The 24,819-nt window shown below is 43.0% G+C and overlaps 1 protein-coding gene across 1 annotated transcript in view; it reads right to left on the bottom strand.

The window, feature by feature from the left end:
• Window positions 1–24,819, bottom strand: part of LOC137423806 (dedicator of cytokinesis protein 1) — a 968,048-nt gene that overhangs the window by 906,257 nt on the left and 36,972 nt on the right. The window contains exons 6-9 of the mRNA XM_078773719.1: window positions 23,823–23,971; window positions 19,613–19,742; window positions 6,880–7,043; window positions 5,219–5,300 (exon numbers count right to left, since the gene is read on the bottom strand). Of these exons, the coding sequence (XP_078629845.1) occupies window positions 5,219–5,300; window positions 6,880–7,043; window positions 19,613–19,742; window positions 23,823–23,971 (525 nt within the window). The remainder of the gene's footprint in view (window positions 1–5,218; window positions 5,301–6,879; window positions 7,044–19,612; window positions 19,743–23,822; window positions 23,972–24,819) is intronic.

Here is a 24,819-nt window from a genome sequence, read left to right as displayed (position 1 = left end):
TTAACGATATCTGCCAAACCACGTGCCCTATGGCAAATTCCAAAAGGACATGTTAGTCGATTGACATGCTGAACAGACATGTGAAGTTTCCCCTCGATTGGATCACAAATGAGGGAGGAGCTCGGTTTTAAAGGTTCATGCTTAAAAACGTCATAACTCTGAAACCATCAGTAATTTATTATATTTTTCGGTTCACGATCAATGATCGATGTGTATATATATGTTGCTCGGCTTGGCCCCGCCCCTCCGGAAGGTGCGCGCTGTGTCGCGCTGTGGACGTTCGTGAGATGAGGCTGAGGACGCGCAGTGCGGCTTGAGGAGAACTCGAGAATAAACAAGAGATATCCATTTTTAAAATTATTTTCGTTTAATTAACGATATCTACCAAACCACGTGCCCTATCGCAAATTCCAAAAGGACATTTTAGTGCTGAACAGATCTGTGAAGTTTCCCCTCGATTGGATCAAAAATGAGGGAGGAGCTCGGTTATTGAAGGTTCATGCTTAAAAACGTCATAACTCTGAAACCATGTGATGCATGACGTCATGCTCGATGACTTTTTTGTTCGTCATGGGTATGTGATTCTGCCTGCAAGGTTTGGCCTCGATCTGTTCAGCCGTTGCAGAGAAAAATGGGTTTCCGTGTTTTCACGAAAAACAATATGGCGGCCGACCACGTGACCTGTGACGTCATAATTACCATTAAAATATTCTACAGACCGAGTCCATCATATGGTGAAAATTTGATCTGAATCCGTCCAATTATTGCAGAGAAAATCTTTTTTAAAGGAAATTAAAACTTAAAATGGCACTGAGATAAGGATCATCAGAATTATCAGAATTCCCAAAGTTCAAAGTGCTATAACTTTGTCAAAAATGATCGAAATGTCGTGAGGTTCGAACTTTACCTGTAACTTATCATGAGGAAACCATGTGCCAAGTTTGAAATCATTAGCTTTAAGCGTTTAGAAAAAAAAGTCCGGAAAACTGTTCTTTGCGTGACGGACTGACGGACTGATGGACTGACAGACTGACGGACGTAGGGATGGCGTGCAAACCTATAGTCCCCTCCGGTGTACACCGGTATGGGACTAATAAACATAGACCAGGTTGTAACTTGCTTGGCAGGAAACAACCAAGAAGGCTCGAGCTTGGCAGGATAAGTGGGAAGCATTTACCAAAGTATTTAAGCTAAACAAGCATTCTGAGTATTGCGCTGCAATACATGTCCCCTACCAAAGTTCAAAGTGCCATAACTTTGTCAAAAATGATCGAATATGCAAATTTATGCACGGTTGATGCTGGTTTTCAAACTTGATCTGAGGTATGCTGAGACACGTGTGTCACGCCCCGTCTCATTGATAAGCCCGCAAGGTCGCTCCGTGGAGCGGCCTGCACGTGTTGCACTGTGTGAATTATATAAATTATTACCAACTCACGGCCTGAGGTTCTAGCGATTCAAGAGATATCCATTTTTTTTTTTTCGTTTAATTAACGATATCTGCCAAACCACGTGCCCTATCGCAAATTTCAAAAGGACATTTTAGTAGACTGACATGCTGAACAGATTTGTGAAGTTTCCCCTCGATTGGATCAAAAATGAGGGAGGGGCTCGGTTTTAAAGATTCATGCTTAAAAACGTCATAACTCTGAAACCATCAGTAATTTATTATATTTTTCGGTTCACGATCAATGATCGATGTGTATATATATGTTGCTCGGCTTGGCTCCGCCCCTCTGGAAGGCACGCGCTGTGTCGCGCTGTTGAAGTTCGTGAGATGAGGCTGAGGACGCGCAGTGCGGCTTGAGGAGAACTCAAGAATAAACAAGAGATATCCATTTTTTAAATTATTTTCGTTTTATTAACGATATCTGCCAAACCACGTGCCCTATCGCAAATTCCAAAAGGACATTTTAGTGCTGAACAGATCTGTGAAGTTTCCCCTCGATTGGATCAAAAATGAGGGAGGAGCTCGGTTATTGAAGGTTCACGCTTAAAAACGTCATAACTCTGAAACCATGTGATGCATGACGTCATGCTCACTGACTTTTTTGTTCGTCATGGGTATCTGATTCTGCCTGCAAAGGTTGGCCTCGATCTCTTCAGCCGTTGCAGAGAAAAAGGGGTTTTCGTGTTTTCACGAAAAACAATATGGCGGCTGAACCACGTGACCTGTGACGTCATAATTACCAATAAAATATTCTACAGACCGAGTCCATCATATGGTGAAAATTTTTATCTCAATCGGCCCTATTATTGCAGAGAAAATCGTTTTTAAAGGAAATTAAAACTTTAAATGGCACTGAGTTAAGGTTCATCAGAATTATCAGAATTACCAATGTTCAAAGTGCCATAACTTTGTCAAAAATGATCGAAACGTCGTGAAGTTCGAACTTGACCTGTAACTTATCATGAGGAAACCATGTGCCAAGTTTGAAATCATTAGCATTAAGCGTTTAGAAAAAAAGTCCGGAAAACTGTTCTTTGCGTGGCGGACTGACGGACTGACAGACTGACGGACTGACGGACGGAGGGACGGAGGGACGGCGTGCAAACCTATATGTCCCCTCCGGTGTACACCGGTAGGGGACTAATAATATTAACTTATTGCATATGTACTTTTCTAATGATTTGTAATTATCATACTCTCGCATTGTAACAGAACTGTGTCTGTGTACCACTTCTCTGGTCAAATCTTAGGGTGTTACAGTGTTGAGAGATGAAGTGTTACAGTGTTGATGTTGCAGTGTTGATGTTACAGTGTTGATCCACGGCTTGCTCAGCCATACGTATTAAGTAGACGGGTGGACCTCGAGGGTGCAGATCCCCAATTGGGACTACCAATCCACAGGTAAGGTAATGTGGTAGTTAAGGAGCGAGGACCCTGCTCGACTTGGTGAATTCAATCGGTGTCCATGGTTGCCGAGCTACCCACCGAACCATGGGGAGAGAGAGAGGGAGAGAGGTAGACAGATGGATATTATAGAGAGAGGGAGGATACACTGAAATCAGCAACAGGGTTGGGTTGGGTTGGGAAGGGTTCATTGCAGTAATAAACGTCATGGTTCAGAATGGTGGATGGCACCAAGTGGCACTGCATTGCCTGCTTAAGGCCGTGGAGAGAAGATTGAAGCAGAACAGCCTCTGGCAGACAGCTCCATAGATGGGAGGAGTGAGGAATAAAAAGAGTTGTGGTGTGCAGTCAGCCTAGATTTCAGAAGTTTAACCAGAAGTGGTTTACTGAAAGAACGTGTATATCCTTGAGTTGCCCAGGAGGTTTGGAGGACTGAGAGAGCATAGGGAGCAATGTTGGAAAACAGACTCCAGAAAACTGAGAGAGCACAGGGAGCAATGTTGGAAAACAGACTCCAGAAAACTGAGAGCACAGACTTGCCTGCGATGCGAGAGCGCAGACTTGCCTGCGATGCGAGAGCGCAGACTTGCCTGCGATGCGAGAGCGCAGACTTGCCTGCGATGCGAGAGCGCAGACTTGCCTGCGATGCGAGAGCGCAGACTTGCCTGCGATGCGAGAGCGCAGACTTGCCTGCGATGCAAGAGCGCAGACTTGCCTGCGATGCGAGAGCGCAGACTTGCCTGTGATGCGAGAGCGCAGACTTGCCTGCGATGCGAGAGCGCAGACTTGCCTGCGATGCGAGAGTGCAGACTTGCCTGCGATGCGAGAGCGCAGACTTGCCTGCGATGCGAGAGCGCAGACTTGCCTGCGATGCGAGAGCGCAGACTTGCCTGCGATGCGAGAGCGCAGACTTGCCTGTGATGCGAGAGTGAAGACTTGCCTGCGATGTGTGTTTCAGCCTCATTACGAGAGACTCCGATAGTTAACTCACGCATGTGAAGTGAAAAGCGGGGTTAAGCAATTGCAGGATCACTTTATCTTTCTGTCTGTCTATGTATGTACAAATGTCAGTTTATGATAAAAAAAAACAACTCACTTTCAATTAAATGTTATACTTTGAACATGAACTGGAACATGAATCGGGGAATGAACCTGCAGTTTCGAAGTACTTTAGATGAGAATAGGTGGTTAGTATTCCTCTCTCAACATTTGTTTGAAAAAAAAAGAAAAACAAAAATTCACATTTGTTTGTGAAAAAAATTAATTCACTTAGAGCTTCCAAGATCTGAGCGGTTTAGGAGAATTGCAACCAAATAGAAAAAAACTAGAACGGCACTTTGACGTCGCAACTTCGACCGATATCCCTCCGCCTACATTATTATATCATTATACATACTAGCAACGGTACCCGCCCTATGGGTAGGGCTTCAATTGGAAGGCCCAAATGAAAAGGCAATATATCAGAAATTGAAGGCTTTTTTTTTGTTAACGATTCATAAAAACATCCGTTGAATCATATCACACGTAAATCATGAAAATCTAAACAATACATGGCGCCCATTTAGAAAAAAGATTGAATTCTGCAAAACGGAAGCAGCCGCTACACCTGTTTCACAGTCGCTTTGCACATGCTGCCATGTTACTTTGGAGCTGCACGTTTATATAGGAAGAGTTCGTCAGGAGTCGATCTACTCTCCTGGTACGTAGAATAAACAGTATTTGTGGAATTTCAACAAAAGCCACATCACTGTTCATATCGGTAAATATTATTCCATCGTGTTTGGAAAAACTGGAAAATTGGAAAATTGGAAAACTTGGAAAAATTGGAAAAACAATATAGCCTATTTTACTAACAGGGTCCCAGGAATACCCACCCAAAATATCGTTGCGATCGGTTGAGCCGTTTTTGCGGTACCTTCGAACGGACAGACGGACATTTGGTGAATTATAGTAAGAAGATACTTGTACCAGGTATGATTTAACACCCTTCAGCTGTTCTCAAGTATCACATCTTTACCTGACCTTATCTCTGACCTATGATGCCGAAATCTAATCAGTTCATCTCTGTATCATCATCATACCAAGTTTGGTGAAAATCCCATCACTGATTCACACATTAGCTCAGTAACAGAATTTTTACTTAACAAGACATCTGACCTTTGACCTTTAACCTCTTGACCCCAAAATCTACTCAGTTATTCATTCTACATACTTCTACCATATTTGACTTTGATCTCTTCAACCGTTCTTAAGTTAACGAAAACTTATCACGGACGGACGGATGGACAGCTGGACCGACAACCCGAAAACATAATGCCTCCAGCGACTTCAGCGGAGGAGGCATAACTAATCACATTTCCTTACGGTAAAAAGCACATGCATGTTGTTGAGCAACTCCAGTTGCTTAGGTAGACCTTGTTGGCCCCAGCGTACAACATAGTTCTCACTAAAAAGGAGACAAAAATTTAAAATATCGTTCAATTATTATGGAAATCATTATGAAAACCAATTGTGATCAAAAATCCTTCCTTCTTTACACATTTAACCCCGATATATATATATATATATATATATATATATATATATATATATATATATATATATCCACACACACATACATTGTGATGGCGGAGGGTTTCAGGGTACTACGTGGGGGAGTCCCTGGTTCTCCTCGAACTTACCAGGCCTGAGGATACCGAGCACAAATAACTTCGTACCATGGCAGGTTGCTGGCCAACCACAAACGACAACTGTTTTGACGCTGCTGCACTAACCTTGCTTCGCCTCCAAGCCGCGGCATACAATCATGGTCAGGTAGATAAGGTAATGACTATGAGGAAGGTGAACAGTCCCGTGTGTTGAAGCAAAGGTTGTGGCAAGTGGAGTGGTGAGGTTTTCAGGTGGGTGAAATTGAATGGCGTGTACAATGTCTTGATGCAATGGAAATTAACGTGTGAATAAAACCTAAGTGTAAATAAAAATGTGTTTTAATTATTGGTAAATGTTGTGTACTTATGGGGTCGTGTAAAAGAATATTATGGGGGATAATAGAAAGGGGCCTTTGGGCATGTCTGGTGGAGGTGTGGGGGTGCCGGGGGTGGGGTAGAGGGGTGGGGTAAATTCTCGATGTAAATGCGTATCATGTAGCGCCACCTGGTGGTATTACAATTTCCTTTTTTACCTGGGCAACGCTGAGGTTAAAGCACTTTTCGCATGGGTAAATTTGTTCTCCTCCTCTCCCCACCCTCCCACCCTTCTTCCTTTCCCTCTCCCAGCCCCCCCCCCCCCCCCCCCCGCTCCCTTACCTGGGCAACGCCAGGTACTTCAGCTAGTTATGAATACAAGTAATACACATGGTGGGATGGTGGTTACATATCCGCTCAGAGTCTGGGCGGTGGCAATCTGATTCCAGCCCTGACCCAGTCATACCAAAAACTGTAAAGTGATACTTTAAAAAGCTTTTTAAAAATGAAGAACGTTCTCAGCATGTCGAGGATAGAGCAGAGACACCCTGTGTGTTGAATTCCTAGGGGAAGGGTGGGGGTAGTTCTCCTAAATTGCTCCATTAACTGCAGGGAGGAAAAAACGTCACAAAAGACCCAGAGCATTACGAGTTCTACATTATGCACACATGCAGATAGAGACACCGGACAAGACCTTTGTGGGTAATGGAAGTTACGGCATTTCCCCCAAAAGTCTCGTCTGGTGTCTGTAAAAAAAAAAAAAAAAAAAAAAGATGTAAAAACGAGTCTTAGAAGATGTAAAAAGAAACAAAATAAATAAATGAATAAATAAGAACTGTAAAAAAAAAGTAAATTAAAATAAGTAAAAAAATAAAATAAAATAAGTAACATAAATAAATAAATAAATAAATCCAAGAAAATAAATAAACAAATCAACAGTGTACATAACGGAAATTTTTTATCATGAAAAAGAAAACATCTTCTGATTGATATGGGATATTCATCCAAAGTCGTTGCTGTTCAGCATCGTTATTAATATTTACTTTCCATTAGCCCGCTTACCTGATGAAGGCACTCTCCTGCCCATCATACAGCCCCATGCACAACTCGGCCTCTTCACCAATTTTACAAACAAAATTCTTGAGCAACAGGAAGAGAGAAAAATTGGGAAAGCCCACAGCATTGCTTCCTCCCGAAGAGGTGTCCACAATGTCAATGTTAATTGCCTGAAAAACAATTAAAAAAAGAAAAATTAAATGTAACATTAACCTGTTCAACAAAATCAAATGGAGGTTTTACTTTTGAAAAGTTCACAAAACATGACGTGATGCAAAGACAAGATTTTTAAAAATAATGATTAAATATAATTAATAAAAGGAATATGCTAAATCTATGACAAAGAACAACGAAAGACGCAACCGAACTGCAGGTTCAACGGTGACTAATACCGCACTCAAAGGCCAAAAGGAATTTCATCCTGAGTCGGCCAAGGAACATCGACAAGCTTGTCCATATGCTCCACGTGGGACAAGGGCAAGAGGAATGTTTGGAGAAAACTGACATGTCAACACAGCAAGTGGGATCTGATATCTGCATCAAGCGCTCCATTGGGAACATTTAGAAAAAGTGACCAATGGAAATTTGTGTTTAAATCGGACCAAATGAAAAATTCGAAACTCTCAAAATTCAGAAACCAAATGCAAAATTAACAAGGGGAAAAAGACATACAATGTCATAGCCCCCGTGGTTTTAGTATTTTTTTCTGTACGTTACAAGATTTATGTGCACGCGATGCACAATTGACTTGAGCAGTCATGTGACATGTATGATTGCGTGCGATTGGGTTATTTGGTCATGAATATCAATGATGTGGGTCACATAGTTATATTGTGCAAAATAGTTGGTCACGTGACATGTATGATACTCCACAACGCTTGGACATGCACTTTCCTCCCATACCACTCCCCGCTATCCCCTTAGTGCTAGGACATGCACCCTCTCCCTCTCCATCTCCACCTCCCCTCCCCTCCCCTCCCCTCCCCTCCCCCTCCCCACCCCACCCCACCTGCATTGCGGGTACTTTTATATTTTGGCAACCACAAACGATTGAATGATCTTATTATAGCCGGCGAAGCCGGTGTTGTCAATAAACGAGTACGTATGATCTTATTATAGCCGGCGAAGCCGGTGTTGTCAATAAACGAGTACGTATGATGTTGAAAACCTGATTATGCCTTAGCTCGAGAATCCGAAGCGCAGTGGGCGCAGCCATCTTGCGGAGGCGGAAGTATGCATAACAAATTTAAAACGTTCATTAGGAGTTTCTTTCACCCGTCGTCGTTTGATTCACAATCTTATGCACCTCCGATGTATTAATAAAATAATTTAAGACCAACATCGGCCCGCACGGGCCTGGTTATCTTCAACAAAATGCGTCACCAAACACCGGACCCAATGAGAGTTGAGCATTTGCAAAAATATTTCTAAAATGAAAGCGCTCACTGGATGGAGTGCTGGAGACAGCCATCGACCGGATGCGGAAGTTTGCATAAAACAATTGCGAAAAAGTTCAATAGGAGTTTGTTTCACCCATCGTTCTTTGATTCACAATCTCATGAAACCTCTAATTAGTAATTAAAATACGTTAAGACCAACCTCGTTATCTTCAACGAAAATCGTCATCAAGCACCAGAACCAATGAGATTCGAGCATTTGAAAAAATATTATTACGCGTTTCGGACGGTGAAAACGGCGTCAAAAATTCTAACATTGACGAGAATTATTTTTTAGAAATCTCGCGGCCGTACGGGATAGTTTTTCACGGCCAGAAATATGGTATAAGCGGTTTACATATTTAGTTTAGAAATACGGATAGTTTTTCACGGCCGGAAATATCCGAAGTTGAGATGGAATTCACCGAATTAATCACTGCAAGCTAATGTCTTCTGGTGGACGAAGCTGCCGTGCCCGGAGAGTCAGAGAACCAGCCCTGGCGCCTGACAGCGACTGAAGTTAGAAGACTACACACTTACTGTGAAAACGTATGTTAAGCCCAGTTAAAAATAGGCCTTAAGCTAGCACATCGTATAGTTACTTCCTTAAGCTTCTTGTGACATTTATTGTATTGTATGCAGGTATTGCCATTGGGGAGGACTGTCTGCTCTTCTCTTTTACCAAGTCTTACCAGGTACGGTACCTACTACACCTACCTACTACCAACTACCTACCTACCTACTACGAACTACCTAACCTACTGATGCCATGGTGATGGGTAAAATAGTGGCAAGAGGTATGCAGGTATTGGGGAGGACTGTCTGCTCTTCTCTTTTACCAAGTCTTACCATGTATGGTACCTACTACACCTACCTACTACCAACTACCTACCTACCTACTACCAACTACCTAACCTACTGATGCCATGGTGATGGGTAAAATAGTGGCAAGAGGTATTCAGGTATTGGGGAGGACTGTCTGCTGTTCTCTTTTACCAAGTCTTACCAGGTACGGTACCTACTACACCTACCTACTACCAACTACCTACCTACCTACTACCAACTACCTAACCTACTGATGCCATGGTGATGGGTAAAATAGTGGCAAGAGGTATGCAGGTATTGGGGAGGACTGTCTGCTCTTCTCTTTTACCAAGTCTTACCATGTATGGTACCTACTACACCTACCTACTACCAACTACCTACCTACCTACTACCAACTACCTAACCTACTGATGCCATGGTGATGGGTAAAATAGTGGCAAGATGTATGCAGGTATTGGGGAGGACTGTCTGCTGTTCTCTTTTACCAAGTCTTACCAGGTACGGTACCTACTACACCTACCTACTACCAACTACCTACCTACATACTACCAACTACCTACCTACCTACTACCAACTACCTAACCTACTGATGCCATGGTGATGAGTAAAATAGTGGCAAGAGGTTTTGGCTTCGCCGGCTCATTGCGGCTTTGCAGTCAGTACTAGTAGCCGGCGAAGCCGGTGTTGTCAATAAACGAGTACGTATTATGTTGAAAACCTGATTATGCCTTGGCTCGAGAATCCGAAGCGCAGTGGAGGCAGCCATCTTGCGGATGCGGAAGTATGCATAACAAATTTAAAACGTTCATTAGGAGTTTCTTTCACCCGTCGTCGTTTGATTCACAATCTTATGCACCTCCGATGTATTAATAAAATAATTTAAGACCAACATCGGCCCGCACGGGCCTGGTTATCTTCAACAAAACGCGTCACCAAACACCGGACCCAATGAGATTCGAGCATTTGAAAAAAGATTTCTAAAATGAAATCACTCACTGGATGGAGTGCTGGAGACAGCCATCGACCGGATGCGGAAGTTTGCATAAAACAATTGCGAAAAAATTCAATAGGAGTTTGTTTCACCCGTCGTTCTTTGATTCACAATCTCATGAAACCTCTAATTAGTAATTAAAATACGTTAAGACCAACCTCGTTATCTTCAACGAAAATCGTCATCAAGCACCAGAACCAATGAGATTCGAGCATTTGAAAAAATATTATTACGCGTTTCGGACGGTGAAAACGGCGTCAAAAATTCTAACATTGACGAAGAATTATTTTTTAGAAATCTCGCGTCCGTACGGGATAGTTTTTCACGGCCAGAAATATGGTATAAGCGGTTTACATATTTAGTTTAGAAATACGGATAGTTTTTCACGGCCGGAAATATCCGAAGTTGAGATGTAATTCACCGAATTAATCACTGCAAGCTAACGTCTTCTGGTGGACGAAGCTGCCGTGCCCGGAGAGTCAGAGAACCAGCCCTGGCGCCTGACAGCGACTGAAGTTAGAAAACTACACACTGTGAAAACGTATGTTAAGCCCAGCTAAAAATAGGCCTTAAGCTAGCACATCGTATAGTTACTTCCTTAAGCTTCTTGTGACATTTATTGTATTGTATGCAGGTATTGCCATTGGGGAGGACTGTCTGCTCTTCTCTTTTACCAAGTCTTACCAGGTACGGTACCTACTACACCTACCTACTACCAACTACCTTCCTACCTACTACCAACTACCTAACCTACTGATGCCATGGTGATGGGTAAAATAGTGGCAAGAGGTATGCAGGTATTGGGGAGGACTGTCTGCTCTTCTCTTTTACCAAGTCTTACCATGTACGGTACCTACTACACCTACCTACTACCAACTACCTACCTACCTACTACCAACTACCTAACCTACTGATGCCATGGTGATGGGTAAAATAGTGGCAAGAGGTATGCAGGTATTGGGGAGGACTGTCTGCTGTTCTCTTTTACCAAGTCTTACCAGGTACGGTACCTACTACACCTACCTACTACCAACTACCTACCTACCTACTACCAACTACCTACCTACCTACTACCAACTACCTAACCTACTGATGCCATGGTGATGGGTAAAATAGTGGCAAGAGGTTTTGGCTTCGCCGGCTCATTGCGGTTTTGCAGTCGGTACTAGTAGCCGGCAAAGCCGGTGTTGTCAATAAACGAGTACGTATTATGTTGAAAACCTGATTATGCCTTGGCTCGAGAATCCGAAGCGCAGTGGGCGCAGCCATCTTGCGGATGCGGAAGTATGCATAACAAATTAAAACGTTCATTAGGAGTTTCTTTCACCCGTCGTCGTTTGATTCACAATCTTATGCACCTCCGATGTATTAATAAAATAATTTAAGACCAACATCGGCCCGCACGGGCCTGGTTATCTTCAACAAAACGCATCACCAAACACCGGACCCAATGAGAGTCGAGTATTTGCAAAAATATTTCTAAAATGAAAGCGCTCAATGGTGGGCGCCATCGACCGGATGCGGAAGTTTGCATAAAACAATTGCGAAAAAGTTCAATAGGAGTTTGCTTCACCCGTCGTTCTTTGATTCACAATCTAATGAAACCTCTCATTAGTAATTAAAATACGTTAAGACCAACCTCGTTATCTTCAACGAAAATCGTCATCAAACACCAGAACCAATGAGATTCGAGCATTTGAAAAAATATTTTTTTTAAAGCTTATTACGCGTTTCGGACGGTGAAAACGGCGTCAAATATTCTAACATTGACGAAGAATTATTTTTTAGAAATCTCGCGGCCGTATGGGATAGTTTTTCACGGCCAGAAATACGGTATAAGCAGTTTACATATTTAGTTTAGAAATACGGATAGTTTTTCACGGCCGGAAATATCCGAAGTTGAGACGGAATTCACCGAATTAATCACTGCAAGCTAACTTCTTCTGGTGGACGAAGCCGCCGTGCCCGGAGAGAACCAGTCCTGCCAGCGACTGAAGTTAGAAGACTACACACATACTGTGAAAACGTATGTTAAGCCCAGTTAAAATTTCTTAAAATAGGCCTTAAGCTAGCACATCGTATAGTTATTTCCTTAAGCTTCTTCTGACATTTATTGCATGCAGGTATTGGGGAGGACTGTCTGCTCTTCTCTTTTACCAAGTCTTACCAGGTACGGTACCTACTACACCTACCTACTACCAACTACCTACCTACCTACCTACTACCAACTACCTACCAAGTCTTACCAGGTACGGTACCTACTACACCTACCTACTACCAACTACCTAACCTACTGATGCCATAGTGATGGGTAAAATAGTGGCAAGAGGCTTTGGCTTCGTCGGCTCATTGCGGCTTTGCAGTCGGTACTAGTAAAATAATTTAAGACCAACATCGGCCCGCACGGGCCTGGTTATCTTCAACAAAATGCGTCACCAAACACCGGACCCAATGAGAGTCGAGCATTTGCAAAAATATTTCTAAAATGAAAGCGCTCAATGGTGGGTGCCATCGACCGGATGCGGAAGTTTGCATAAAACAATTGCGAAAAAGTTCAATAGGAGTTTGTTTCACCCGTCGTTCTTTGATTCACAATCTAATGAAACCTCTCATTAGTAATTAAAATACGTTAAGACCAACCTCGTTATCTTCAACGAAAATCGTCATCAAACACCAGAACCAATGAGATTCGAGCATTTGAAAAAAAAAATCTTTTTTAAGCTTATTACGCGTTTCGGACGGTGAAAACGGCATCAAATATTCTAACATTGACGAATAATTATTTTTTAGAAATCTCGCGGCCGTACGGGATAGTTTTTCACGTGGCAAGAGTGGTAAAATAGTGGCAAGAGGCTTTGGCTTCGCCGGCTCATTGCGGCTTTGCAGTCGGGTGCTAGTAGCTTTATAGCTTTAAAATGGAATTATACTCACCATTATGTTGTCCAATAAAATTATACACGTCAACAAAATGGCCACCACTCAGCCATCTTTGATCAGATTGCGAAAAAATAATGAACTGCTTTGGCCGCCAGTCAGCAATCTTTACTCCCGCCAGGGAGTAATGCATTCGATCGTGTCCGTCCGTGTGTGTGTGTGTGCCTGTGTGTGTTCGTGTGTTTGTGAACAAGATATCTGGAAAAGTTCTGAACAGATTTGGATGAAAGTTGGTGGGATGATTGCCCTTGGGATAATGAAGAACTGATTCGTTTTTGGTGAAGCTCAGGATATTATTCCGGATCCAGGAATTTTTTGAAGGATTTTTTTCACCATTGGAAGATAGGGCTCATTTTTTTTAACATTATCTTCTATATATTCTATATTTAACATTGTGATATGAAAATAGTTTTCATATTTGTTGTAAATGTAGTTTAAACTCGTGGTTATGCGTTAGAGCGGTGTATTTTTTTTAGCAGCGTCGTCTTCAATGTTCTTTTTTTATTTTTAATAAAGACATATTCTGTTATTTTAAAACCACCAAAGTGTGTATTAGGTTTCCCCGTTTCATAAAATGTATCGTTTGATACATAGAATGCTTTAAAACTGTTTTTTTTATTATTATTATTATTATTTTTTTTTTACCTCAGAAGAGATATCAACATTTACTTCAGCGAATGTCAATCGCGGTGTCAGTATTTGATGAACTTATAAAGACTTAGGTGACTTATAAGTGTGACAAGCATGTGCACGGGATTCTTCCAGAAGAATGAGTGGTCGCATTAGCTTGTACGACTTAAAATGAGCGAGTTTTGTTTTGACGTTTGGGCCAGTTTTACATGTTGTATCCCTAAGGAATGAAACGAACGTTTTTCCTGGCTTACAATTTTATTTGAAGTCACACATGCCTTGAACGCTGAATCCGAAAATGTAAGTGAAATTGCCTTGTTTTTTTTTTTAACATTATCTTCTACATATTCTAAATATAGGCCTATACCGGTATCTGTGCAGTGTCTGTCTTGTGTTGTCTTGTCTTGTGTTGTCACTGAACTACTCCCTCAAATTTTTTGTGAAATCGTACTATTCCAACTTGACCCACAGCGGGAGTATGCGCTCTACTGAGTGGCGTTCTAGTTACAAAATAAAATCTTCTGCATATGTGTACTCTCATGTATTGGCTTTTTGCCAAGTTTGAACAAAATTGGTCCATGCATGTTGAAGTTGGGACACTTTTAAGTAACAAAATGGCCACCAGTCGGCCATCTTGGATCTGATCTTGAAACAAAATGACGGGCATATGTAAACCATCATTCCTTATCTGTGTGCCAAGTTTGCACAACATCGGTAAAATACGTGTCTGAGAAATGGTTGAAGAGGAGTTCACCATCAGGTTTTTACAACTAAAATGGCTGCCAGTCGGCCATCTTTGATCGCATCGCAAAACAAAATGATGTGCATCTGTAGAACGTCATGTATTGTCTCGTGCCAAGATTGAACAAAATTGGTCGATACATGTCTGAGATATGGCTGCGGACGGACGCATGGACGGATGAGACTCATTCCATTAGCCCCCGTTTCAGACTAAGTCCAATGGGGGATAAAAATGCAAGGCATGTTACTTATACACTAAACAAAACATATTACATGGAATACAAGCAAAGTTTTTAAAAAATCAGCAGACAGAGTATTAGCCATAAAATCAAACTTTTATGTATATTTACGAGGACAAGGTGTTTCCAAATAAAATTTAGAATAACGCTGATGCAAAACACACATTGTTCACCATTTGTGTAATTATCCTCCCAAGTCTAACATGTCTAACATGTCTAACATGTCTAACATGTCTAACATGTCTAAGTTCTTTCCACTCTTTCAAGAAGGAAGTCCTATTGCTATATCGTGTTGTTCCGGTAACTTTCCATCATGGTCTTTTATCTCCTCGCTCACCCTGTTCCTCACTGTTTATCTGCAGCTTTATCCATACATTAATGTTCGTTCAGGTCCCTGAACCGAACGCCTGCTCTTCTACACTGTTGTCAGTTTGTTTGTTTTTTGTCTTGAAAAATCTTCAGTATGCAGTTGAGATTGCCAAAACATCAAAAGAAACAATCATTTTATTATTCTGTGTTTTCACATCACCACAACAAAAACAACATGCATTTTAAGGCCATTTTCCCTGCTAGAGCGGGGGTTAGCCTTGCGGTCCCCATGACAATCTTCTCCATTTTGCCCTATTTTCTGCATCTCTCCTTGTTAACCCCCTTGCCCGCATTTCTTCTTCCACCATCTTTAGCCAAGTCTTTCTCGGTCTTCCCCGTCTTCTACTTCCTTCTACATTCATTTCCATCACTCTTCTCAACCAATCACTTTCATCCTTCCTCAACACATGACCAAACCATCTCAACCTGTTCCTCTTCACAGCATCCATCACAGGCTCTATTCCCATCATCTTTCGCAATTCATCATTTGTCTTCCTCTCTCTCAACGATACTCCGCACATCCGTCGAACCATTCGCATTTCCACCCTTTCCAACCTTCGTTGCTGCTCTACGTTCATTACCCATGTCTCGCTCCCATAATTCATAACACTTCTCACACATGCAGCATACACCTTTCCCTTCAGCTTCAACGACACTCCCCTCATCATCAGCACGCCACTCAATTCCCGAAACTTCTTCCATGCACATCTCACTCGAGCAACCGTTGCCGAGTCTGATCCACCTTCTCCATTCAGCATGTCTCCGAGGTAGCAAAATGTTTTCACACCTTCCAGCTTCACGCCGTCTCCAAGATCCAACTCAACATTTCCTCCATCTGCAGCTCCCTCTGTGCACACCTTACATTTGAATGTAGCTGCCACACTGGTTAATGACCCTCTCAGACCACTACATTTTTGATGAACCCACTCAGCGCACATTGTACATTGAATGGAGTTCACTCCGACACCCTTCCTACACACAGCACATGGCCACTTCCCAGTTCTTTCCACCTCACCTCATGCTTTACCACTTGCCATCACCTTCGTCTTTCCGATATTCACCTTCAGACCTTTTGTCTCCATACATTCCTTCCACGTGTTCACAAATAGTAGTGGACTTAGTACCGACCCCTGACCATGGTAGTAAAATACACCACTCAAGGATGGTAACTAGGAAAGGGGGTGGAGACATTCAATGGGGCTTAGCTTGCTTGGACCTGCCCATTTGAATAATCAGGGAAAACCTTGACCTTGATCTCAGAATCATAATGTCATGAAAAAAAATGAATCCCACATCATACCAATTGGAATTAGTGGGACAGAAATCATCAAAAACATAACTAGACGCACGCAATCACAAACCCTAATGCTTCCCACCTGAAGCAAAGTTGAAAGATAGCCAACGGTTCCACCAGGAATAACCAAATATCAAATTTTGAGGTTTGATCCTTGTGACCCCAAATCCCCACCCCATGGGGCATAAACTGGGAGTCAATTCCAAAAAATCGTTACATATTTCATGTGTCCATGGTTTGATTGTATATGTACAAAGTTTCATTTAAAAAATTCAAATGTGACCGTAATTGCATTTTTGGGGTATTTGACCTTTTGATCCCCACCCAAGGATCTCAGGGGGATCGAAGCAAAAATTGATGCTGCTCTCGCACCTTCTTACCATGTGGTGATCAAACTACCAAGTTTAGTGAATCTCTGCACAACTATTTAGGAGGAGATAGCCAGACAGATATCCAGACAGATAAATAGACCTGATTACTCCCCTGTTTTGAGTTCACCTGGAACAAAAATTGTTCAGGGGATGTATTAGCATCGTGCAGTGTCCGTCAGTCAGGCAGTGAGTCAGTCAGACAGTGTCAGTCCGTCACACAGTGATTTTAAAGGGCAGTGTCCATTAGTCAGGCAGTGTCGGTCAGTCAGGCAGTGAGTCAGTCAGACAGTGTCCATCAGTCAGGCAGTGTCCGTCAGTCAGGCAGTGTCAGTCAGACAGTGTCAGCCAGACAGGGTGTCAGTCAGACAGGGTGTCAGTCAGACAGGGTGTCAGTCAGACAGTGAGTCAAACAGACAATGTCAGACAGTGAGTCAGTCAGACAGTGAAGTCAGTCAGACAGTGAGTCAGTCAGTCAGACAGTGAGTCAGTCAGTCAGACAGTGAGTCAGTCAGAGAACAAGTCTGTCACAGAGCAAGTCTGTCAGAGAGCAGGTCTGTCAGAGAGCAAGTCTGTCAGAGAATAAATCAGTCAGAGAGTAAATCAGTCAGAGAGTAAATCAGTCAGAGAGTAAGTCAGACAGTGAGCCAGTCAGAGAGTATGTCAGTCAGAGAGTACATCAGTCAGAGAGTACGTCAGTCAGAGAGTATGTCAGTCAGAGAGTACGTCAGTCAGAGAGTACGTCAGTCAGAGAGTACGTCAGTCAGAGAGTATGTCAGTCAGAGAGAAAGTCAGTCAGAGAGCAAGTCAGTCAGAGAGCAAGTCAGTCAGAGAGCAAATCAGTCAGAGAGCAAGTCAGTCAGAGAGCAAGTCAGTCAGAGAGCAAGTCAGTCAGAGAGTATGTCAGTCACAGAGAAAGTCAGTCAGAGAGCAAGTCAGTCAGAGAGAAAGTCAGTCAGAGAGCAAGTCAGTCAGAGAGCAAGTCAGTCAGAGAGTAAATCAGTCAGAGAGTACGCCAGTCAGAGAGTACGTCAGTCAGAGAGCAAGTCAGTCAGAGAGCAAGTCAGTCAGAGAGCAAATCAGTCAGAGAGCAAGTCTGTCAGAGGGTAAGTCAGTCAGAGAGCAAGTCAGTCAGAGAGTATCTCAGTCAGAGAGCAAGTCAGTCAGAGAGCAAGTCAGTCAGAGAGTATGTCAGTCAGAGAGCAAGTCAGTCAGAGAGCAAGTCAGTCAGAGAGAAAGTCAGTCAGAGAGCAAGTCAATCAGAGAGCAAGTCAGTCAGAGAGCAAGTCAGTCAGAGAGCAAGTCAGTCAGAGAGAAAGTCAGTCAGAGAGCAAGTCAGTCAGAGAGCAAGTCAGTCAGAGAGTATGTCAGTCAGAGAGAAAGTCAGTCAGAGAGCAAGTCAGTCAGAGAGCAAATCAGTCAGGGAGCAAGTCAGTCAGAGAGCAAGTCAGTCAGAGAGTATGTCAGTCAGAGAGCAAGTCAGTCAGAGAGCAAGTCAGTCAGAGAGCAAGTCAGTCAGAGAGCAAATCAGTCAGAGAGCAAGTCAGTCAGAGAGCAAATCAGTCAGGGAGCAAGTCAGTCAGAGAGCAAGTCAGTCAGAGAGTATGTCAGTCAGAGAGCAAGTCAGTCAGAGAGCAAGTCAGTCAGAGAGCAAGTCAGTCAGAGGGCAAGTCAGTCAGAGAGCAAGTCAGTCAGAGAGCAAGTCAGTCAGAGAGCAAGTCAGTCAGAGAGCAAGTCAGTCAGAGAGCAAGTCAGTCAGAGAGCAAGTCAGTCAGAGAGCAAGTCAGTCAGAGAGTATGTCAGTCACAGAGAAAGTCAGTCAGAGAGCAAGTCAGTCAGAGAGCAAGTCAGTCAGAGAGCAAGTCAGTCAGAGAGCAAGTCAGTCAGAGAGTATGTCAGTCAGAGAGAAAGTCAGTCAGAGAGCAAGTCAGTCAGAGAGAAAGTCAGTCAGAGAGCAAGTCAGTCAGAGAGCAAGTCAGTCAGAGAGTAAATCAGTCAGAGAGTACGCCAGTCAGAGAGTACGTCAGTCAGAGAGCAAGTCAGTCAGAGAGCAAGTCAGTCAGAGAGCAAATCAGTCAGAGAGCAAGTCTGTCAGAGGGTAAGTCAGTCAGAGAGCAAGTCAGTCAGAGAGTATCTCAGTCAGAGAGCAAGTCAGTCAGAGAGCAAGTCAGTCAGAGAGTATGTCAGTCAGAGAGCAAGTCAGTCAGAGAGCAAGTCAGTCAGAGAGAAAGTCAGTCAGAGAGAAAGTCAGTCAGAGAGCAAGTCAGTCAGAGAGCAAGTCAGTCAGAGAGCAAGTCAGTCAGAGAGCAAGTCAGTCAGAGAGAAAGTCAGTCAGAGAGCAAGTCAGTCAGAGAGCAAGTCAGTCAGAGAGTATGTCAGTCAGAGAGAAAGTCAGTCAGAGAGCAAGTCAGTCAGAGAGCAAATCAGTCAGAGAGCAAGTCAGTCAGAGAGCAAATCAGTCAGGGAGCAAGTCAGTCAGAGAGCAAGTCAGTCAGAGAGTATGTCAGTCAGAGAGCAAGTCAGTCAGAGAGCAAGTCAGTCAGAGAGCAAGTCAGTCAGAGGGCAAGTCAGTCAGAGAGCAAGTCAGTCAGAGAGCAAGTCAGTCAGAGAGCAAGTCAGTCAGAGAGCAAGTCAGTCAGAGAGCAAGTCAGTCAGAGAGCAAGTCAGTCAGAGGGCAAGTCAGTCAGACAGAGTGTCAGTCAGACAGACAGGAGTTTGAGAAAACATCCTAAAAACAGGCCGTTGTAGTGTTTGAATGAGCAGTTTAAAATCTCAGTGTTGGACACGTGCTTCCATTAGCAAGCCAAACATCCGAGCTGTTTTCTGAACAACAAAATCCAGTGTACACCAAACAAATAAGTAAAGTAAAGTACTCAAAGTTTTCTTCAATTAAACCAAAAAAAAATTCGAACCTGCTCCTCCACGGTGGCCAGTCGAGTCGTGGAATCGCAGTGGGCTTGATACAAGCTGATGGTGCTGGTGCAGTCTGGATCAAGGGCAACGCCGTCCTTATCACGCACCACCAGGTCCAAACCCAGCATTCTAATATGGCAGAGGTCAGGGAACATAGGAGGGATAGGACAGACAACTTCAGGTTCAGGAAAAGGACAACATATTGTTACTTGTTGAAAAGATTTTAGGTTAGCTCAATAACTATGTAGGCCGGTGCAGGATGGTCCAGACTTCCAGAGGAATGAAAACTCGCCTCGAAGCTGTCTATCTCGGGTTGGAATCCCGACCAATGTTTAACTGAGATCAATTTTGGACATGGCCAAATGCGGATTTTGCCTCCGTTATGCATCAAAAACAGGGAACAACGCCGTGCATCATCAAGACCTTTCGCCATGCATCCAGAGTTGCTCCACCTTCTTGGTCTTCAGCAGGAAGCCTTTAGTTCTTGTCCACAGTGTTGTATTTGTTTATTTTCATTGATCGAAAGCTCATAGTGGAGCTTGTACATATGCAAGTGTACATCAGTCTATTTTACCAAGAATTACACAGACATGAGTGGACGATGGACAAACACTTGGCATGGAGGATTTGAACCTGTGCTCCCGATGACACGAACCATGGGAGATATGGGATATGGGAGACATTATGAGACACCAATGAGCAGCTATCTTGGGACAACATGAGATGACAGACACAGGAAGTTGGTTCCACAAACAAGAGAATAGGGGGACAAAGGAGTGAGGGTGAGCAGGAAGATGAAACATGGGAAAGGTAATAAGACAAGTTACTGGATGAGCATATAGTGCACCCTTTTCGGACCGAGTATGTACGGGCAAAGGGTTGTATGGTCCAGGATGCATTACAGGATGTGAAGCAGCAATGGAACGGGACATCTCTGAAATGTTTCATTTTACCAAAGATATTTTTAAAATGTTTCATTTTTAACTCAACTGGACGATGTCCAGCTGAGTTTTTGTCCAGTCGTCCGTCGTCCGTCTGTCGTCTGTCTATCTGTCTGTCGTCTGTAAACAATTTGACGTCTACGCTCTAAAAGTCACAAATATTGATCAAATTTGATGAAACTTGTTATTTTTTTTTATTATTATTTTTTTTGTATACATAATCGATAGGCTGGGCCAAATCAGGGGTGATTTTCAATTTTTCATACTACAAGGTTGTAATTTACCTAAAAGTTGTGGCTGGGTAACAGAAACAAAACCATGAAATTTTTTTTCAAAAATATTGACGTCTTACGGTAAAACAGCCCGTTACCATAGCAACCGTTACAGACGACTCAAAAAATTCTTAAAATCGATGATTTCTCAGGCTGTGTGTGACCCCCAGAGTTGATTCTGGTACCAAAAGATTCAGAATTGAAAGCCAAGGATGATTGGATAGCTTAACAATGTCTGTGACACAATTCAATACAACTTTTATCCCAAAAACTCATTTTTATCTCAAATTTAAGGCATTTGTTTGAAAAAAAAAAGAAAATTTTGCTTTTTAATCATAGGATAATCATTAATCAGAGCTATAGTCAAATTAAATGTACTTTAAATTAACTTTTGTCATTGATTAAGCTTTTTTGTCTCAAATTTAAGGTCTGACATTGAACATTGATAACAAAATAAAAAACCTAGTCCCAATTGTAATCAATGGAGGCCAATGACTTCTTAGTCACAACCTCAGTGGATGTTGCCAGTCCATGCAGCTTCTCCCTGACGCCCTTCACAACCCTGTATAGAGCCTGGAGCTGCGCCTCAGATTTGGGGGCCTTGTTAGTGTTCAAATCTGTGGCGAGTCCAAGTGTCCGCTCTGCTGCGTCATTGACAACTGGGAGTTTGGCCACAACTTCCTTGCCATGACGATAGCTGTCTGAGGTGGGCCACTGTGCAACGGGGAGCTTGACAAAACTGGAGTCAATACCCAAGAGTTCAAACATGCTCCAAGAGTCGTAACCAACAAAGTCTTTGAGGGCTTTACTCCCCAATTGCTGTGAGGCTGGCATCTCCTGTATCACGTTATGTGCAGTCCCATGGTACCTGAGCATAGCCCTTCTCATAGTCTGCTTGTCAGATGACGTTCTGTCCGAGAAGAGTGCCAAAGAGACCAATCTCTCTGAGAGGTACCACAAATGGTTTTGTAGCTTCTCTCGGGCCACAGTCACAAAGGACAGAAATTTGGCAGGCCACTTTGTTGGATTCTTTGCGATACTGGCCTCAGCCTTGAGGAGGTTCTTCATCAGGTACATGTCGTTAGATGGTGCATCTGCAGCACTGGTACATGTCAACCACGCTTTAGTGTAGAAGACTGACATGAATGCAGCGAGACTGGTTATGTCTTCCAGCTCTTCGGGTGTGTAGATATCTCCCAGCTGCCAACGGAAGAGTGCCACCTTTATAGTGTATAAAGTCTTGCTCATCCAACGGGCGTGGTGGAATGCCCCAGGAGATTTGATAGTGATGGTCCTCATACCATCAGGGACAGTCCCTCCAAGAAACAGCAGTGTGAGGTGTGCCAGCTCCAGGTAGTCGTGTCGAAGAGTCTCCTTTGTGCTATTGTCCATCCACGTCTGAAGGAAGGTGATGGTGGCATGTACATGGCCAGCCAGCTCTCTCTGTTGAGCAGACACCTCGACCAATGTGTAGTTGCCCTGGTCCAATTCACTCCAAGTGTTGAGCAGTCGCTTGAACAGCTGTTCATTAGGTCCTGTGGTGGGGCCATACACTATTGAGCAAGACGCCCCTCCAACCAATTCGTGGATGTGGTGCCGACACGCCAGTTGCAGAAGACTCCTGCCAAACTCAGTCTCCAGTCTTACTACGACTCCACTCTTGACCCCAGAGTTCACTGCCGTTGTATCGAAGACAAGAGCGCCTATCCTTGATGTGTGCAAGAGCGCCTTGAACGCCCTGATGAATGGTTACAGTAACAACCGAAAGCAGGCATTAAAATTAATGATTGTAAGCTGCTTTTGTTAACTTTTTTTATTGAAATGAAGATGGCCAAATTTAAACAACGTTATAACAGTTATAAAAACTGGACAATACAAGGTTGTAAAAGACAATTTAAAGTAAATTTAATCTGATTAATGGTTATCCTATGATTAAAAAGCAAAATTTTCAATTTTTTTCCATAAATATGCTTGAAATTTCAGACAAAAATCAGTTTTTTGGATAAAAGTGGTATTGAATTGTGTCACAGACATTGTTAAGCTATCCAATCATCCTTGGCTTTCAATTCTGCATCTTTTGGTACCAGAATCAACTCTGGGGGTCAAACACAGCTTGAGAAATCGTCAATTTAGGCATTTTTTGAGTCGTCTGTAACTGTTGCTATGGTAACGGGCTATCTGACCGTAAAACGTCAATATTTTTGAATTTTTTTTTCATGATTTTGTTCCTGATACTCACTCACAACTTTTAGGTAAATTACATTGAATTAGGAAAATCACCTCCGATTTGGCCCAGCCTAATAATCGAGGCTCGTGAAAGAGCTAACATTTATCACACAATCAAATCAAACAGACAAACAACCAAATTATATAAAAAGGGGAGCGGTAGACAAAATGGGGAGAGAAGGGGAAGCACATAAACACAACATTTGAGAGCAGGGAGCAGGGACATATGCACCATCTTTAAGACATAAACTAGTTTAAGACATAAACTACAATTTTATCAAAGATATTTTTAAAATGTTTCATTTTTAACTCAACTGGACTATATCCAGCTGAGTTTTTGTCCGTCGTCCGTCATCCGTCTGTCGTCTGTCTGTCTGTCTGTCTGTCGTCTGTAAACAATTTGACGTCTACGCTCTAAAAGTCACAAATATTGATAAGATTTGATGAAACTTGTTTCGCAGCATCTTTAAGACATAAACTAGTTTGGGATTGCATTTGGGCGTTGCACGCCAAAAAATGGGCGTGGCAGGGCGGCCATATTGAAAAATCAATTTTTGTCATATATTTTTAGCACATATGAACTAGATAGTTTGTGGTTCTATTATGCATATTCTAACCATATTGATATAGACCAGTTGAGTTCAGGTTCCCTGGAACCTCGAGTTTATATTGTAAAAGGGACAGGAGATTTCAAGAACTCACAAAAGTACACGTGACGTGGTATGACATCACTCTTGGCTCGACGGAAATCAGGCCATCCCAACACTTACTTGTTTCCATAGTCAATAGTCGAAGTGACTGTCTGTTGGATGGAAAACACCTCGTCCGTTGGAAGACTCCCTGAGAGGAGTTGTGTCCTCCAGTTCAGCAGCTTGTTTAACCTCGACCGATCTTGCATGATTCTTTCCACTCCGCCATTCTGGGGGAATTGGGCGATTAAAAAAAACACATCTATCTTATCTACATTTGTGTGAAAGCCAAAAAAATTAAAGCATATTATTAAGGTGAATAAGGAAAAGGAAAAGGCCATTTGTTCTATCATGTCTGTGCCATATCAACATTGCAGCATTTCCACATCTTGCAGGTAATGTCCATCACATTTTTATTTTTTTTGGTTTGTATACTGAATCGAGGCTCGTGAAAGAGCTAACATTTATTTCACAAACAAATCAACCAGCCAAATAAAATATACAAAAAGAGGGAGCGGAAGACAAGATGGGGAGAGAAGGGGAAGCACACAACCACAACATTTGAGAGCAGGGAGAAGTGTGGGAGGGAGAGGGCTTGGGGGGGAGGAGGCGTGGGAAGGGGGGGGGGAGAGGTATAAAACACAAGGGGACCGAAATTAGCGGGGGTAGAAAAGATCAAGGTTTTGGATGGGGGAGGATAAGAGATGGTGGTGAACAGCTGTTTTAAAGACCTGGAGGGTGGAGTCGGATTGAAGAGAGTGAGGGAGTTTGTTCCAGAGGCGGGAGAAAAGAGGAATGAAGGAGTGAAGGTGAGCAGAGAGTCTTGATTTTGGCTGTTTAACCATAAGAGGTTTGCAGGCAGATCTTGTGCGACCTGTAGGAATATTTGCGGGACAGAGCCCAGAGAGAGCTGGGGGGGCAAGGCCAGAGAGGAGTCGGTAGAAGACAGAAAGACCACCAACCTGCCTGCGGTGAGTGAGTGAAAGGCCCTTGGAGTTAGCTTCATCGCGGGAGATTCCAATGATTCTGAACGCTTTGGTTTCAACAGCATAAAGACGAGCTAGGTGTGAGGCAGGAG

Source organism: Myxine glutinosa, chromosome 3 (assembly GCF_964187855.1).
Source record: "Myxine glutinosa chromosome 3, kmMyxGlut1.1, whole genome shotgun sequence".
NCBI classification, from domain to species: domain Eukaryota; kingdom Metazoa; phylum Chordata; class Myxini; order Myxiniformes; family Myxinidae; genus Myxine; species Myxine glutinosa.
This window is presented reverse-complemented; position numbering and strand designations above follow the sequence as displayed.